This window comes from Lates calcarifer, linkage group LG6, assembly GCF_001640805.2.
Source record: "Lates calcarifer isolate ASB-BC8 linkage group LG6, TLL_Latcal_v3, whole genome shotgun sequence".
NCBI lineage: Eukaryota > Metazoa > Chordata > Actinopteri > Centropomidae > Lates > Lates calcarifer.
This window is the reverse complement of record NC_066838.1, coordinates 14446435-14462183: the sequence shown is the minus strand read 5'-3', so window position 1 is coordinate 14462183 and position 15749 is coordinate 14446435. Positions and strand designations below refer to the sequence as shown.

Below are 15749 nucleotides of genomic sequence, written 5' to 3'. Positions count from 1 at the left end.
CTGACTGACTCATCCTAATCAAATACCGTTTTTTTAGTTCCTATCTTATTTGTTTACAGTCTCGCCCTGTTCACCTGGCTTTACAGTTTCAACGCGCTAAGTTTCGTTTCTGCCGGCTGACCGGCTGTGAGGGTGCACCCGCTTTAAACTCCGAGCTCTGCCTGAGCCTCGGCACTGCAGCTCCGCATCATGAGTGACAGACAAACACCGCCCAGCTGGACTGCCAAGGAATAGAAAGATTAGCTGTCTCTGGGATTTCCTCTGAGATGCGACTATATCTTCTGTGTTGCCGAACGATATTTCCGTGTTCTAGCGAATAGTCCGGACGCTTTCGTGTTTGAATATTTTTGATAATATTGAGTTTTGATCATGGCTAATAACAACCATAGGAAACTGTCTGCAGGCCAACGCTGCCAAATTGGACTCGACTTCTATGAGTTTTTGAAGGAGACTGATCGAGCATCCATCATTAACAGACTTCAACTAAGAGACATTTACAACGATGATTTCAGGAGAAGGTAAGTTGTTCCTGATCATATACTTACTCCGCATGTATGACAGTTTTATAAATGTGTCCCAGATTAAATGTTTATGTGTTCATTTCAGGACCCCAGGGACCAAAGACCCAAACTTTGGTTCAGTCCTCTATGCCCTGAAAACGCACGGCAAAATAACAAGACGAAGAGACAACATTTACTTTAACGCCTCGGTATACATTCATTTTATATCATTGCTGTTTTCATTTTAATACACTGGTAGCCTCATTTAAAGAGTGAAAAAGTGATGATTTAGTTAGTGTGATTTTTGATTTATCGTGATTCCCTTATATCACATTATTATTAGTTTTTTAAATTAGGCAACATATCGTAATAATACTTTCTCTGTTAGTCAAACCTCCATTTTCTCACTCTATTTTAAGACACTTTAATCCAGCAATGGCAGTTTATTTCTGTTTGTGTTTTGTGTTTTTTTTTTTTTTCTTGTCGTGGTCTTCCCCTGTTTATTAGGTGGAAACAGAGACGCATCTTTGGTTATTTTCCGGCTCATTCTCTTGTTTTGACGCACCTTATTATATATTAAGTTATTTGCTGTAGTGGCACAGTGGTGAGATATAATGTAGAACATTACAATTGAATTTAAAGTCACTTAATCATAAGTTACTTGTGAGTCAGATGAAAGTAATAATTGCTGCGGGATAGAAACACTCACAAACTTTATGTGGAGCAGACACGTACAGCTTTAATAAGAGTTTAATTGCTCTAAATTAAAGGTCAAAGTCTGTTCTACATGTGATCTCAGTATGAATAACTGGTGGGTGTGGTCAGGGGGCTGCTGAATTGGTCATCACATGCGTCAGAGATGCCATTCTGCGCCATGGGGCAGTGCTACAGTGGAGAGTACAAAGACAAATCTGGTCTTTCTTTCAACATCATTGTCTGGTTCGGTTAATTAACAGGGATGGCATCTTGTTAACTTGTTTAAAAAAAATCTTTTTATCACAATCCACATTATGTAACACCTGTGCTTATGTTTTTTGGTGGAATTCCCTCTGATAAGTGTCAAGTTGGGACTGTGTGTCATGGTTCGGATGTCTGAGTTGTTTTCAGTTTCACTAAGGGACTAAATACATTTCCTCTCTAAACTTCTCAGCTGTTTTCATTAAAAGAAATGTTTAAGGTCTAAAGAGGGAAAATTATCCAGTATTTCCACAAAATCTTTTATCTTTTCCATCTAATTTAATATTCATAACTGCATATTTATAAGTAAGTAAGAAGCTTAATATAGTCACAGAGGAGATCAAACAGTTCACCATTTTTCTGAGAATATAAGTTTTGTAAAATTATTAATATCTTAAGAAATAAACCTTAATATAAACTGTAACTCCCCCAGCTTAGAATAGTTGATTTTTCCTTTGTAAACCATATTGTGTGCACTCATTTGTGGTAATTTTATGACTCAAGGAGTTGGTACTTCTTCTTTTAAGCCAATACATTTTTTTTTTTAAAGTTAGGAAATTATAGCAGGATTTCCACCTCCTCTCCAGTGTATCATCATTCTTAGAACAAAAGAAGTTCACAGTGTTGTCAGGTTAAGAAAAATCGTCCTCACTTCCGGTTTTGTGTATTAAGTGATTCACAGTTGGTTTCACAAGTTTCGCAGTTAACAGTGAGGATAAAACACAGCGGCTTTTTGTAGGGGCTAAATATATTAAACATTTAAATGTGTCATTTCAAAAGCAGGGGTTTTGACTCAAGCCCCAATCACTGCTGAATCAGTGTTTGTATACAGACCTGGATGGTGTCAGTTTAACAGAAACGAAACTTCAGGTCTGAAAACAAGAGCTTGTTTGTGTATTGTACTTATATGCATTTACAAGGTTAGGTGGGTGCAGATTAAGCACTTTTAAATACATAAATAAATAATACATAAGTAAAGTGAGGTTAGCTTGAGGAGGTGAGGATTATGTCCGCTACTGTCAATAAAAACAAAAAAACAAAAACAACACAAAAAAAAAAAAAAAACAAACAGAAACACAAACAGAAAAATTGAATTTTTCTTACCAAGATAAAATTGACATGAAATGATCCTCTCCACAGGTCAGAGATCTGTATGTGGACCAGTGGCACACACCGAGGAACTGCCAGCCACAGGCTGTGCAGAATGGAGCGTCCAGTCCCGCGCCGGCACACACCTCCCCGGATGAAGCAGACACAGGAGTTCGAGCCCGGAGGAAACTGGCCAGTCTTCTGATGACCAAACTGAAGACAGAGCGGTAACAGAGCCAAATAATGAGATTCCTCCTTTGATTATCATTTACCCCAAAAATCTTTTCTCTGTGTTTGGTTTTTATTCTGCAAGACTGCTATTGTTCTGTTTTTAAATATAATTCTACTATTTCTTTCTACACCACAGTCCTCTCAAGTCAAACATGTTGAATAATTTTTTTAGGGTAACTTGGTAAAAGAGAAAACTGGAGTGTTTTTGGCTTGTAGACTGTCATAGAAACATATCACTGTAAAATAATCTGATGTCTAAGTCATAAGAGGCATTGTAACCTTCAGTGTTAGAGAATAATTAGACTGTCTTGTCAGGAAGGTTACAGGACTTTGTAGTGTCTCAAATATCTGAAATATGTTTGTTGGAGATTAACTCTGGAATTTGTTATTAAGAGAGAGATAAAATAGCAGAGGAAAACCATATACACACCTCTACACATTTATGATCTTGCCCTCGCAGCAGTTTTGGTGTAACAGGCTGGTGGGGGGAAGGAGATGGTTATGCACATTTTAATGCTGCGTCTGATGTGTAGAGTCAATTTCCTGGTATCAGAGCAAAATGAAGACAATAGAAACTGATCAGAGAGTTTTTCTTAATTCATTCGACAATAAGTAAAGGTCATTTAAAAAGTGACACTCAGGTTCTCTTTAGAGTCAAGGCCCGCAGCAGCAGACTTAATGTACGTGTGTGCTGTGGCAAAAAGCAGATGGAACAGGAAATGGTGTGGGTAGGGTTGTAAGCATAAACTGCATGAGCCAGCATAGCTTGCAGGCACAGCAGTCAGTCATCACTGTTCTGTCATTAACCTGCAGCCTGTCACTGGCCTCACTGTAGCTCACCTTTGCTGCTGCCTGCTCCGTGCACCTGTAAAACACCTGATCTTTAAATTAACACAGCATCCTGTTGCCTGTAAAGCAGTGTATCACCTTTGGTGTTTGTGCATCCACAGAGCTCAGTTCATCTCTGACAAACATGGTATCAGCATCACCAGCAACTCCGACCAGCACTTTCAGAACGGGACGCTTAAATTGTGTGTGGAAGGCACATATGAGGTATTTATGTTGTGAAATCGCAGTGTTGTCTGCTGAAACAAATGTACAAATGTGCAGCTCAACTGCATAGATCTGTTTTTCTTTTCTTTTTAAACAGTACACTGTGAGTCTGAATGTGAAAAACACAGGAACAGCACCTGTGTATTTCACCTACTACACCCCACTGCAGTGGCTCAAATACTTAAATCTGCAGGATGAGCACAAAGTGACCAAAGCAAACCCTCTGACTCTCAACCCAGGTAACACAAAGATGACAAACCAGTTTACTTTAAATTAACAGGATTATGGGCACAATAAACTACAATGAATACACAAAATATTTTTTCCTGTCCTGTTTTTCTTCTCAGGTGATAGCTATGAAATCAAAGTTTACTTCTGCTGCCACTGGGTTGGTTTCTATCCAGCTACACTGGCCTTTGAATTCAAACCAGACCTGGGGCCCTCCTCCACTTCATTCCACATTGTGCGCTTTATTGAGGCTCAGTGTATGGGTTCTTTAGGAGTGGAGCTGGCACCTGTAGCACCCTACAAACCTCGGTCCCTCCCTGTCTGGACCCCTGAAGTTAATTGCAAAATTGTGGATGGGCAGCCACCTGAAGGGTATCGATGTTTACTCTACACTATTCAAAATACAAGAAACTGAAAAATTTTAATGCTGTACGTCTCATGAGTTGTCTTTTGTATTTTGTCTCATCTTACCAGGCTGTCGGTGATGCATCTACAAAATGTGGTTCCGCTGAGAGACTATCGAATACCACCAGACACCAACCAGCTCATCAGTCTACTGAAGCAGCCCTCTCCCTGCCGTGATAGAAGGTAAATTCAGTTCAGTTTCTGATGTCATCTCCAGCAATAGCTATAGATGCTGACAGCACCTGTACAAGGTTAGCGAAAGATTGTAGTCTGGTTTAATGCAGAAAATGTTGGCAGTGACTTGAATAACATGACACAACACTTACCCAAAGTGCTTTTGTTGCTTGAACCACAATCACAGACAAGACTCAGGATGTAAACCCTGGTCTCTGGTGCCCCAGTCCTGCACTGTAATAGGGAGTATTATATTCTATAGTATATACCTACATTGTTATAAACTGTTTCTTCTGCTTTGGTCTGTTTAGAAGAGCCTTGCTGGAAAGTCCCTTGAGCTGGGAGAACTACACTGAGAAGATGCAGCTGCTGTTGTATCTGGAGGAGCTTCAGATGGAGGTGGACATCAAGAAATACAACATCCCCAACAATGACAAAGAATATGCTACCATGGTTAGAGACCCAGTTAACAAGAAACTTCTTGTTCTGGAGGTAACTATGTCTCTCTACTCATCCACTTCCTCTCATAATCAGTCCATCCTTGACCTGTTCACCAGCTCACATTTAACTTTTCTTGGTCATTTTTACAATTTTAAGTGCAGCGGCTAGCTCATGTACCTGCCTAATTAGCATCTGCAGTGCCTGGAGAGGAGGAGGAGTAAATACATCAGTCATTCAATAGTGCATAGTACAGTACACTACAGGACTCTGGATTTAAACCAGAGCAATAGATGTGCAAAGAGACTGTGATGTTCATGTAATCACACTCTACCACTCTGTGCTCAATTATCATCATATGTGTGCAGAGAGTGAGAGATCATCTTAACCAGCAGATTCTTAAAGGCCTGAGGAAACAAATTTGTTTCTCTGTCAATGTTAGCCTGGGAGAAAGTAGAGACAGGTACACTGTTTACCAGTGTGCCAGTGGTAACTTTCCCGATAAGGACGAGCAGCTCAGATAATTAGGTGTTTTCCTAGCAACAGCTACAGTGATGACTTAGCAGTATTTTAGAATTAGACCAATCAGAAACTGTTGACTAATCAGTAATATTGCATACCTCTAGGGAAGAGCATGGAGTAAGATGGTTAAAAGAATATGTTGGAAAAAGAGATTCTTGGTTCTGCAGACGACAGAGAAAATGATGAGCAGCATACTGACAGCAAGATGGTTGCAACACCTTTCTGTACCTTACCCCAAATAAGGCTAAACTATATTGTAATTTTGTAAACCTACTGGTTACTCAAACCTGAGGATGAGTCCCTATGAACCCAGAAGTTAATGTTTGATTTAAAAACTATGCTGATATCCATCACTAGCTCTGGTGTCTTTCAAATTAGTTTAATTACAAAGCCAATATTAAAGCTGCGAGCAGCGTTGAACGGGCCCTCGCACCCGGCGCCCGTCGGGGGAGCGGCGACCGCGGGACCCCGGCAACCGCGGGGTCAACGCAGGTCGCAGGGCACACGCTGGCGTAACAGTTCACACTTCCCAGATGTTAAAATTTTAAATAAAAGCTTTTACGCTAATTATTTTCTGTGATAATATTTTTCAGAGCTCATCATCTGTGACAGCTCTTGGCTCTCTTGACTGTAACCTCTCTGTGGCAGCTTCTCACAGACTCAATCAACTCCTCTTCCCCTCCCCCTCAAACACAAACACAAACACACCCACACACACACACACAAACACACAGAGAAATACCCCCTCCCAAAAGGAGATAAAACTCAGTTTTAACTTGAGTTTACAAGCTTTGAGCTTTGAGCAAAAGCATTTTTTTAAGTTCTGTTATTGGGTGCATATATAAATCATTTATGCTTAAACAAGGCTTATAATGAAGTTATTTGAACAGTGAATATCTCATCTGCCTAAAGTCAGGGCGAAGCCACTAACCAGCTGTAGGGATGGGTATCATTAGGATTTTATCTTTATCCATACAGACCCCTATCAGTCCAGCTCAGACTGTTACTGGTTTAAAAGAGTGAAGTTTATAGCAATTTGCAAAATTTGGAGATTAGTGACAAACTAACCAGTTAGACTACATACAGACAAGCTTTCATTTTAGCTGTTAGTAACAGTTTGCCATGAGCTTAACCAGCGTGCTGTGCTTCCTGTTAAACATGTCATGAGACTGTGGACAACGCTGAAAATATTACTTTACTAACTACTGGCCAAACAGGCGCTTTGACAAAGAAAAGGTAAAGGCCAGCAGCTTTTACTTTTCAATGCACTTGTCGTCAACTTGAGTGGCTTATATTCAGCTGGTTCACCTCGACGCTGGAGGACCTAGTGAACTTTTCCTGTCGCCGTACACTGAGTAAGACGAAAAAATCAGCTGACCCCGTGTGAAATTTCCTAACTGATCAAAACCAAACTGTAAAGACAGCATCAATCCACGCTCAGCTTTGGTCAAGGGGAGACATATGGTAAGATTACATGAATTCATGTAATCTTCTTTGAGACTACAATTTCAGACTTAACTAAGTCATTCACTAGTGTCTTGGCAGCATTTATGGGTTCTTTAGACAGGTCTCTAACTGGTTTTCTTTCCAGGGTCATTGAAATCTTTGGCTTCCTACCTCTGCCAGGCTTGTTCTGCACAGTGTGGCTCTCCTTGAATTTCTCGGTGACGCTTCTCATTTGAGTTCTTGACGCTTGGAAATGCTGTTATAACTTTGTATATCCTTCTCCTGCTTCCTAAGCATCGACAATTCTTCAAGTCTACAGTGATTTCCTTAGTTTTTGGCATGATGCTTTCTCAAGTGACAGCTCAAATCTTAACTGAAGTTTTTATACCGCGTGTAAAGCAGCTCTTGGCTCTCCTGACTGTAACCTCTCTGTGGCAGCTTCTCACAGACTCAATCAACTCTTCTTCCCCTCCCCCCTCAAACACAAACACAAACACAAACACACACACACACACACACACACACACACACACACACAGACGCACACACACAGAGACCCCCTTCCAAAAACCCATCAAAGAGTAATACAATGGCTCCATCTATAGGATAAAGTAGAGAGTCGCAACAGGAAGTTACCCCAAAATCTGAGGTTTCAAACAGGAAGTTGGGTTTCTGAACTTTGACGGGCCAGAACCGGCACACGCTTCGACCAAAACTCACAATTTTCGGAGCCAGTCTTCCAAAAAATTCCTCAAGGAGGGGCTGACAACATTTGAAGTGAATCTGGTCACCCGTCTAGAAACTGGACATCACACTATAAAATATGTCATTTCCTGCTATAAATAGGTGGTGCTACAACAATTGTATGAATATTGACATATGGATGTGTGCAGATAGGTACCATTAACAATCCTGTAAAGTTTGATGCAGTTTGGACAAAGTATGGCCGAAATATAGCAAAAATAAAGCAACTTCCTGTTTCGTGGCGAGTAATCGAACTTTGAGGGGCCATAACTTCCACGCCCTTCAACAAAAACTCAAAATCTGCCGCAATTTAACATCGTCTATGTCTTAAGAACATACTATTAAGTTTTGAAGTCAATGGGATAATGCGTCTAGGACTAGTTCGCGTTCAAGCGACCCCTGGAAATGGCCAAAAACACACAATTTTTTCACCTTCCGGTCAAAATAAAAATACTTTCTGTTGGGTTTAGAATATGGCTCCAAGAGACTTTTTGGTGCGTCATGGGATGTTACATATGTGTGCAGATTTTCAGATTTTTAGGCGCAACGGGCTTGAGGGGCTGTTCCGTTTAAAAATGTAGGTGGCGCTACCGAGGCCATTTTACCACGCCCATGCTCAAGACCCCTAAATTATTAAATTTTTCGCCGTGCCTGACGCGTCTGCAAATTTTGGTAAGTTTTCACGCATGTTAAGGCCCTCAAAAAGCCGATCTAAGAGGCGGAAAAAGAAGAAAAAAAATAATAATAATAATAATAATAATAATTAAAGCTGCGAGCAGCGTTGAACGGGCCCTCGCACCCGGCGCCCGTCGGGGGAGCGGCGACCGCGGGACCCCGGCAACCGCGGGGTCAACGCAGGTCGCAGGGCACACGCTGGCGTAACAGTTCACACTTCCGAGATGTAAAAATTTCAAATAAAAGCTTTTATGCTAATTATTTTCTGTGATAATATTTTTCAGAGCTCATCATCTGTGACAGCTCTTGGCTCTCCTGACTGTAACCTCTCTGTGGCAGCTTCTCACAGACTCAATCAACTCCTCTTCCCCTCCCCCCTCAAACACAAACACAAACACAAACACACACACACACACACAGATACCCCCTCCCAAAAGGAGATAAAACTCAGTTTTAACTTGAGTTTACAAGCTTTGAGCTTTGAGCAAAAGCATTTTTTTTAAGTTCTGTTATTGGGTGCATATATAAATCATTTATGCTTAAACAAGGGTTATAATGAAGTTATTTGAACAGTGAATATCTCATCTGCCTAAAGTCAGGGCGAAGCCACTAACCAGCTGTAGGGATGGGTATCATTAGGATTTTATCTTTATCCATACAGACCCCTATCAGTCCAGCTCAGACTGTTACTGGTTTAAGAGAGTGAAGTTTATAGCAATTTGCAAAATTTGGAGATTAGTGACAAACTAACCAGTTAGACTACATACAGACAAGCTTTCATTTTAGCTGTTAGTAACAGTTTGCCATGAGCTTAACCAGCGTGCTGTGCTTCGTGTTAAACATGTCATGAGACTGTGGACAACGTTTGAGCCAGCTTTGACATCTGCAGATATGAGTTTCTGAAGAGGGGCCTGCTGAGGTTAGATGTGCTGAATAATATCCATTTTCATATCAGAAAAAACACTGCATTAAACATTGTCTTAGCTCACTGAGCTGAGGTCAACAGGTAATATAACCAACCTGTGAGGTGGCTCACCCCCGTAAGATAAACACATAAATGATCCCTGATAGAACCGATAATTAAAGGCACATCAGTGACAGGGAATGCTATTAAAACTAAACTATAAACTGGTGACATTAACTGCAAAAGAAGATTTTTATTGATACATTTCAGGTAGAATTTAGTTTTCAATAAGGAAAATGCTGTAAGAAACCTGAATTTGTTGCAACAAATTTAAAATAAAAGCTTTTATGCTAATTATTTTCTGTGATAATATTTTTCAGAGCTCATCATCTGTGACAGCTCTTGGCTCTCCTGACTGTAACCTCCCTGTGGCAGCTTCTCACAGACTCAATCAACTCCTCTTCCCCTCCCCCCTCAAACACACACACACAGACACACACACACAGAGACCCCCTTCCAAAAACCCATCAAAGAGTAATACAATGGCTCCATCTATAGGATAAAGTAGAGAGTCGCAACAGGAAGTTACCCCAAAATCTGAGGTTTCAAACAGGAAGTTGGGTTTCCGAACTTTGACGGGCCAGAACCGGCACACGCTTCGACCCAAACTCACAATTTTCGGAGGACTTCTTCCAAAAATTGTCAAGGAGGGGCTGACAACATTTGAAGTGAATCTGGTCACCCGTCTAGAAACTGGACATCACACTATAAAATATGTCATTTCCTGCTATAAATAGGTGGCGCTACAACAATTGTATGAATATTGACATATGGATGTGTGCAGATAGGTACCATTAACAATCCTGTAAAGTTTGATGCAGTTTGGACAAAGTATGGCCGAAATATAGCAAAAATAAAGCAACTTCCTGTTTCGTGGCGAGTAATCGAACTTTGAGGGGCCATAACTTCCACGCCCTTCAACAAAAACTCAAAATCTGCCGCAATTTAACATCGTCTATGTCTTAAGAACATACTATTAAGTTTTGAAGTCAATGGGATAATGCGTCTAGGACTAGTTCGCGTTCAAGCGACCCCTGGAAATGGCCAAAAACACACAATTTTTTCACCTTCCGGTCAAAATAAAAATACTTTCTGTTGGGTTTAGAATATGGCTCCAAGAGACTTTTTGGTGCGTCATGGGATGTTACATATGTGTGCAGATTTTCAGATTTTTAGGCGCAACGGGCTTGAGGGGCTGTTCCGTTTAAAAATGTAGGTGGCGCTACCGAGGGCATTTTACCACGCCCATGCTCAAGACCCCTAAATTATTAAATTTTTCGCCGTGCCTGACGCGTCTGCAAATTTTGGTAAGTTTTCACACATGTTAAGGCCCTCAAAAAGCCGATCTAAGAGGCGGAAAAAGAAGAAAAAAAAAATAATAATAATAATAATAATAATAATAATAATAATAAACAGACCGAAAACAAGAGGGTCCTTGCAACTCGTTGCATGGCCCCGTTGGGCCCACGCAACTCGTTGCTCGGGCCCTAATAATAATAATAATAATAATAAACAGACCGAAAACAAGAGGGTCCTTGCAACTCGTTGCATGGCCCCGTTGGGCCCACGCAACTCGTTGCTCGGGCCCTAATTAAAGCTGCGAGCAGCGTTGAACGGGCCCTCGCACCCGGCGTCCCGTCGGGGGAGCGGCGACCGCGGGACCCCGGCAACCGCGGGGTCAACGCAGGTCGCAGGGCACACGCTGGCGTAACAGTTCACACTTCCCAGATGTTAAAATTTTAAATAAAAGCTTTTACGCTAATTATTTTCTGTGATAATATTTTTCAGAGCTCATCATCTGTGACAGCTCTTGGCTCTCCTGACTGTAACCTCTCTGTGGCAGCTTCTCACAGACTCAATCAACTCCTCTTCCCCTCCCCCTCAAACACAAACACAAACACACCCACACACACACACACAAACACACAGAGAAATACCCCCTCCCAAAAGGAGATAAAACTCAGTTTTAACTTGAGTTTACAAGCTTTGAGCTTTGAGCAAAAGCATTTTTTTAAGTTCTGTTATTGGGTGCATATATAAATCATTTATGCTTAAACAAGGCTTATAATGAAGTTATTTGAACAGTGAATATCTCATCTGCCTAAAGTCAGGGCGAAGCCACTAACCAGCTGTAGGGATGGGTATCATTAGGATTTTATCTTTATCCATACAGACCCCTATCAGTCCAGCTCAGACTGTTACTGGTTTAAGAGAGTGAAGTTTATAGCAATTTGCAAAATTTGGAGATTAGTGACAAACTAACCAGTTAGACTACATACAGACAAGCTTTCATTTTAGCTGTTAGTAACAGTTTGCCATGAGCTTAACCAGCGTGCTGTGCTTCCTGTTAAACATGTCATGAGACTGTGGACAACGCTGAAAATATTACTTTACTAACTACTGGCCAAACAGGCGCTTTGACAAAGAAAAGGTAAAGGCCAGCAGCTTTTACTTTTCAATGCACTTGTCGTCAACTTGAGTGGCTTATATTCAGCTGGTTCACCTCGACGCTGGAGGACCTAGTGAACTTTTCCTGTCGCCGTACACTGAGTAAGACGAAAAAATCAGCTGACCCCGTGTGAAATTTCCTAACTGATCAAAACCAAACTGTAAAGACAGCATCAATCCACGCTCAGCTTTGGTCAAGGGGAGACATATGGTAAGATTACATGAATTCATGTAATCTTCTTTGAGACTACAATTTCAGACTTAACTAAGTCATTCACTAGTGTCTTGGCAGCATTTATGGGTTCTTTAGACAGGTCTCTAACTGGTTTTCTTTCCAGGGTCATTGAAATCTTTGGCTTCCTACCTCTGCCAGGCTTGTTCTGCACAGTGTGGCTCTCCTTGAATTTCTCGGTGACGCTTCTCATTTGAGTTCTTGACGCTTGGAAATGCTGTTATAACTTTGTATATCCTTCTCCTGCTTCCTAAGCATCGACAATTCTTCAAGTCTACAGTGATTTCCTTAGTTTTTGGCATGATGCTTTCTCAAGTGACAGCTCAAATCTTAACTGAAGTTTTTATACCGCGTGTAAAGCAGCTCTTGGCTCTCCTGACTGTAACCTCTCTGTGGCAGCTTCTCACAGACTCAATCAACTCTTCTTCCCCTCCCCCCTCAAACACAAACACAAACACAAACACACACACACACACACACACACACACACACAGACGCACACACACAGAGACCCCCTTCCAAAAACCCATCAAAGAGTAATACAATGGCTCCATCTATAGGATAAAGTAGAGAGTCGCAACAGGAAGTTACCCCAAAATCTGAGGTTTCAAACAGGAAGTTGGGTTTCTGAACTTTGACGGGCCAGAACCGGCACACGCTTCGACCAAAACTCACAATTTTCGGAGCCAGTCTTCCAAAAAATTCCTCAAGGAGGGGCTGACAACATTTGAAGTGAATCTGGTCACCCGTCTAGAAACTGGACATCACACTATAAAATATGTCATTTCCTGCTATAAATAGGTGGTGCTACAACAATTGTATGAATATTGACATATGGATGTGTGCAGATAGGTACCATTAACAATCCTGTAAAGTTTGATGCAGTTTGGACAAAGTATGGCCGAAATATAGCAAAAATAAAGCAACTTCCTGTTTCGTGGCGAGTAATCGAACTTTGAGGGGCCATAACTTCCACGCCCTTCAACAAAAACTCAAAATCTGCCGCAATTTAACATCGTCTATGTCTTAAGAACATACTATTAAGTTTTGAAGTCAATCGGATAATGCGTCTAGGACTAGTTCGCGTTCAAGCGACCCCTGGAAATGGCCAAAAACACACAATTTTTTCACCTTCCGGTCAAAATAAAAATACTTTCTGTTGGGTTTAGAATATGGCTCCAAGAGACTTTTTGGTGCGTCATGGGATGTTACATATGTGTGCAGATTTTCAGATTTTTAGGCGCAACGGGCTTGAGGGGCTGTTCCGTTTAAAAATGTAGGTGGCGCTACCGAGGCCATTTTACCACGCCCATGCTCAAGACCCCTAAATTATTAAATTTTTCGCCGTGCCTGACGCGTCTGCAAATTTTGGTAAGTTTTCACGCATGTTAAGGCCCTCAAAAAGCCGATCTAAGAGGCGGAAAAAGAAGAAAAAAAATAATAATAATAATAATAATAATAATAATAATAATAATAAACAGACCGAAAACAAGAGGGTCCTTGCAACTCGTTGCATGGCCCCGTTGGGCCCACGCAACTCGTTGCTCGGGCCCTAATAATAATAATAATAAACAGACCGAAAACAAGAGGGTCCTTGCAACTCGTTGCATGGCCCCGTTGGGCCCACGCAACTCGTTGCTCGGGCCCTAATGAAGTGTAATCATGCATTTCTATGACCAGACTGTAAAGGATTATAATAAGAAAAAGACCAATGGTATCTGATATATTAAAATGATTTAGATTGACACAGGGAACAGGGAAATATATTCACTGGCATACAAACAGTTAACACCTTTCCTTGTTATTGCTCACCTTCCAGGTACCTGGTGTGTCTGAGAACCGCCCGTCTGTTCTACGAGGAGATAAGCTGCTGGTCTGTCCCATAGGAGAAAAAGGGGTGAAGTACTGCGGCTACGTCCACAGCGTGCAGCTGGACAGCGTCAAACTGGGCTTTTCCTCAAAGTAAGATCAACACAATACAGTAACATACAGTGATTTAAAAATAAAGATTTCTTTGACATCCGTTGTCTGTGAATTTCTTTGCAGATTGCTGGATAGCTTCATAGATGGCATGAAGTTCAGTGTTGAGTTCACTGTCAACCGCCTGACTCTGCGTCTTCAGCACAGAGCAGCAGAACTAGCAGCTACAAAAAGACTGGGAAAGGTGTTGTTCCCTGCTGCACCCGCCTACGTGTCTCAACAAATTGAGCTTCCCAACCTCAGGTTAGACAAGCTATATATGATGCAGTTTAGCTGGCTAGCACAGATATCTGCAGTATCCCTGCACATATGACCACATCTGTCAATGATAATAGTGTTACTAATAATAGTGTTAATAGGATAACCGCAGGTTGTACAGCTAATGCCCAGAAATCCCAAATGTCAACACCTTGTGAACCTGAGCACCAAGCAGTTTGATTTGTTGATCCAAGGTTACACTCAATCCATCTTACATGCCATACTCCTACATTAAATGTTTTAAAGAGTTTTTTCAAAATTTCATTAAAACGTGAACCATATTGTTGTCAATATGTTGGCCTAAACTAGGTACTTGATCCACCTGATGAGAGTATCTGATTCTCATATGTTGTTCATACCTCTGTTCCTTTGTCTTCTTGTTGATAGACTGTTTGACTCAAAGCTAGATGGAAACAAAGAGCAGTCCCAAGCAGTTCAACACATTGTAGCTGGCTCATCCAAACCTGCCCCATACCTGGTGTTTGGCCCACCTGGAACAGGTACAGCAAGCGCCAGCATCCTCTTCTTTTTTTTAGAGTTGTGCTGTTTAAGCAATTTAGTTTTGACCTGTTAACCTACCAACTGCCCACAAAGCCATACATTTATTGCACTTGACTTTATTCTGATCGCTCTTTGTCTGTTCAGGCAAAACCGTGACTCTGGTGGAGGCCATCAAGCAGATAGAGAAGACCCAGGCCTCCTGCCACATCCTGGCCTGCGCTCCCCTCCAACAGCGCTGCTGATCTGCTCTGCCAGAAGATTCTGGACCATGTGGATGACCGTAAAGTGTACCGTATGTACGCCAGCAGCCGGGACCCAAATTGTGTCCCCTGAACAGCTAAAGGTCAGTGCTGGGTGCTCTTGTTTTCCAAGTGATTGTGACTGATTCACTTGGTCACAGCTAAGATTATCGGGCAGTATCAATAGATGACACAATGAATCAGAAACATCTGCTCGATGTCTTTCTGTGGCACTGCTGCACTTGCTTGAGCTTTGCATGTTACTAGAATACTGATGTATTCTAGTCTCTGTGGTTTGTGTACACGGACATTGTGTTACTTTCACAGGCATGCTCTAACCTGGTAGGGGAGTGTTACACTTTTCCTCCTAAAGAGGAGCTGATGGAGTATAGGATCATGGTCACCACCCTGTTAACAGCTGGAAGGTATTGACTGAATCACATTGCAGTTTTCTCACCTGCATGACACTAAAAAAGAAGCATATCACTGTTGCACACAGCAGTATTGCATCCCTGTTTACTGTATATTCTCTGTCATCCAAACTACTAACAATCAACTCACACGTAAACTTGTGTGGGAGTAAGTTTGCTACCATGTATCATGTCTCTGATCTCTGTAGGCTGGTTACGGGAGCATTCCTGCAGGACATTTCACTCACGTGTTTT

The 15749-nt window shown here is 41.5% G+C and overlaps 1 protein-coding gene across 28 annotated transcripts in view; it reads left to right on the top strand.

Moving 5' to 3' along the window:
• Nucleotides 1-244: 244 nt before the first annotated feature.
• The window catches only part of LOC108889467 (putative helicase mov-10-B.2), a 75915-nt gene continuing 60410 nt past the window's right edge, over nt 245-15749 (top strand). For 7 of the 28 annotated variants that reach the window (XM_051071237.1, XM_051071236.1, XM_051071238.1 and 4 more), the window contains exons 1-8: nt 248-518; nt 607-709; nt 2598-2773; nt 3728-3830; nt 3928-4069; nt 4178-4430; nt 4533-4646; nt 4949-5129. In XM_051071237.1, the coding sequence (XP_050927194.1) occupies nt 370-518; nt 607-709; nt 2598-2773; nt 3728-3830; nt 3928-4069; nt 4178-4430; nt 4533-4646; nt 4949-5129 (1221 nt within the window). In that variant the 5' untranslated portion in view covers nt 248-369. Of the gene's footprint in view, nt 519-606; nt 710-2597; nt 2774-3727; nt 3831-3927; nt 4070-4177; nt 4431-4532; nt 4647-4948; nt 5130-13925; nt 14069-14152; nt 14330-14731; nt 14845-15749 lie in introns of all 28 variants that reach the window. The other 21 variants (XM_051071226.1, XM_051071246.1, XM_051071244.1 and 18 more) reach the window with 18 other exon arrangements.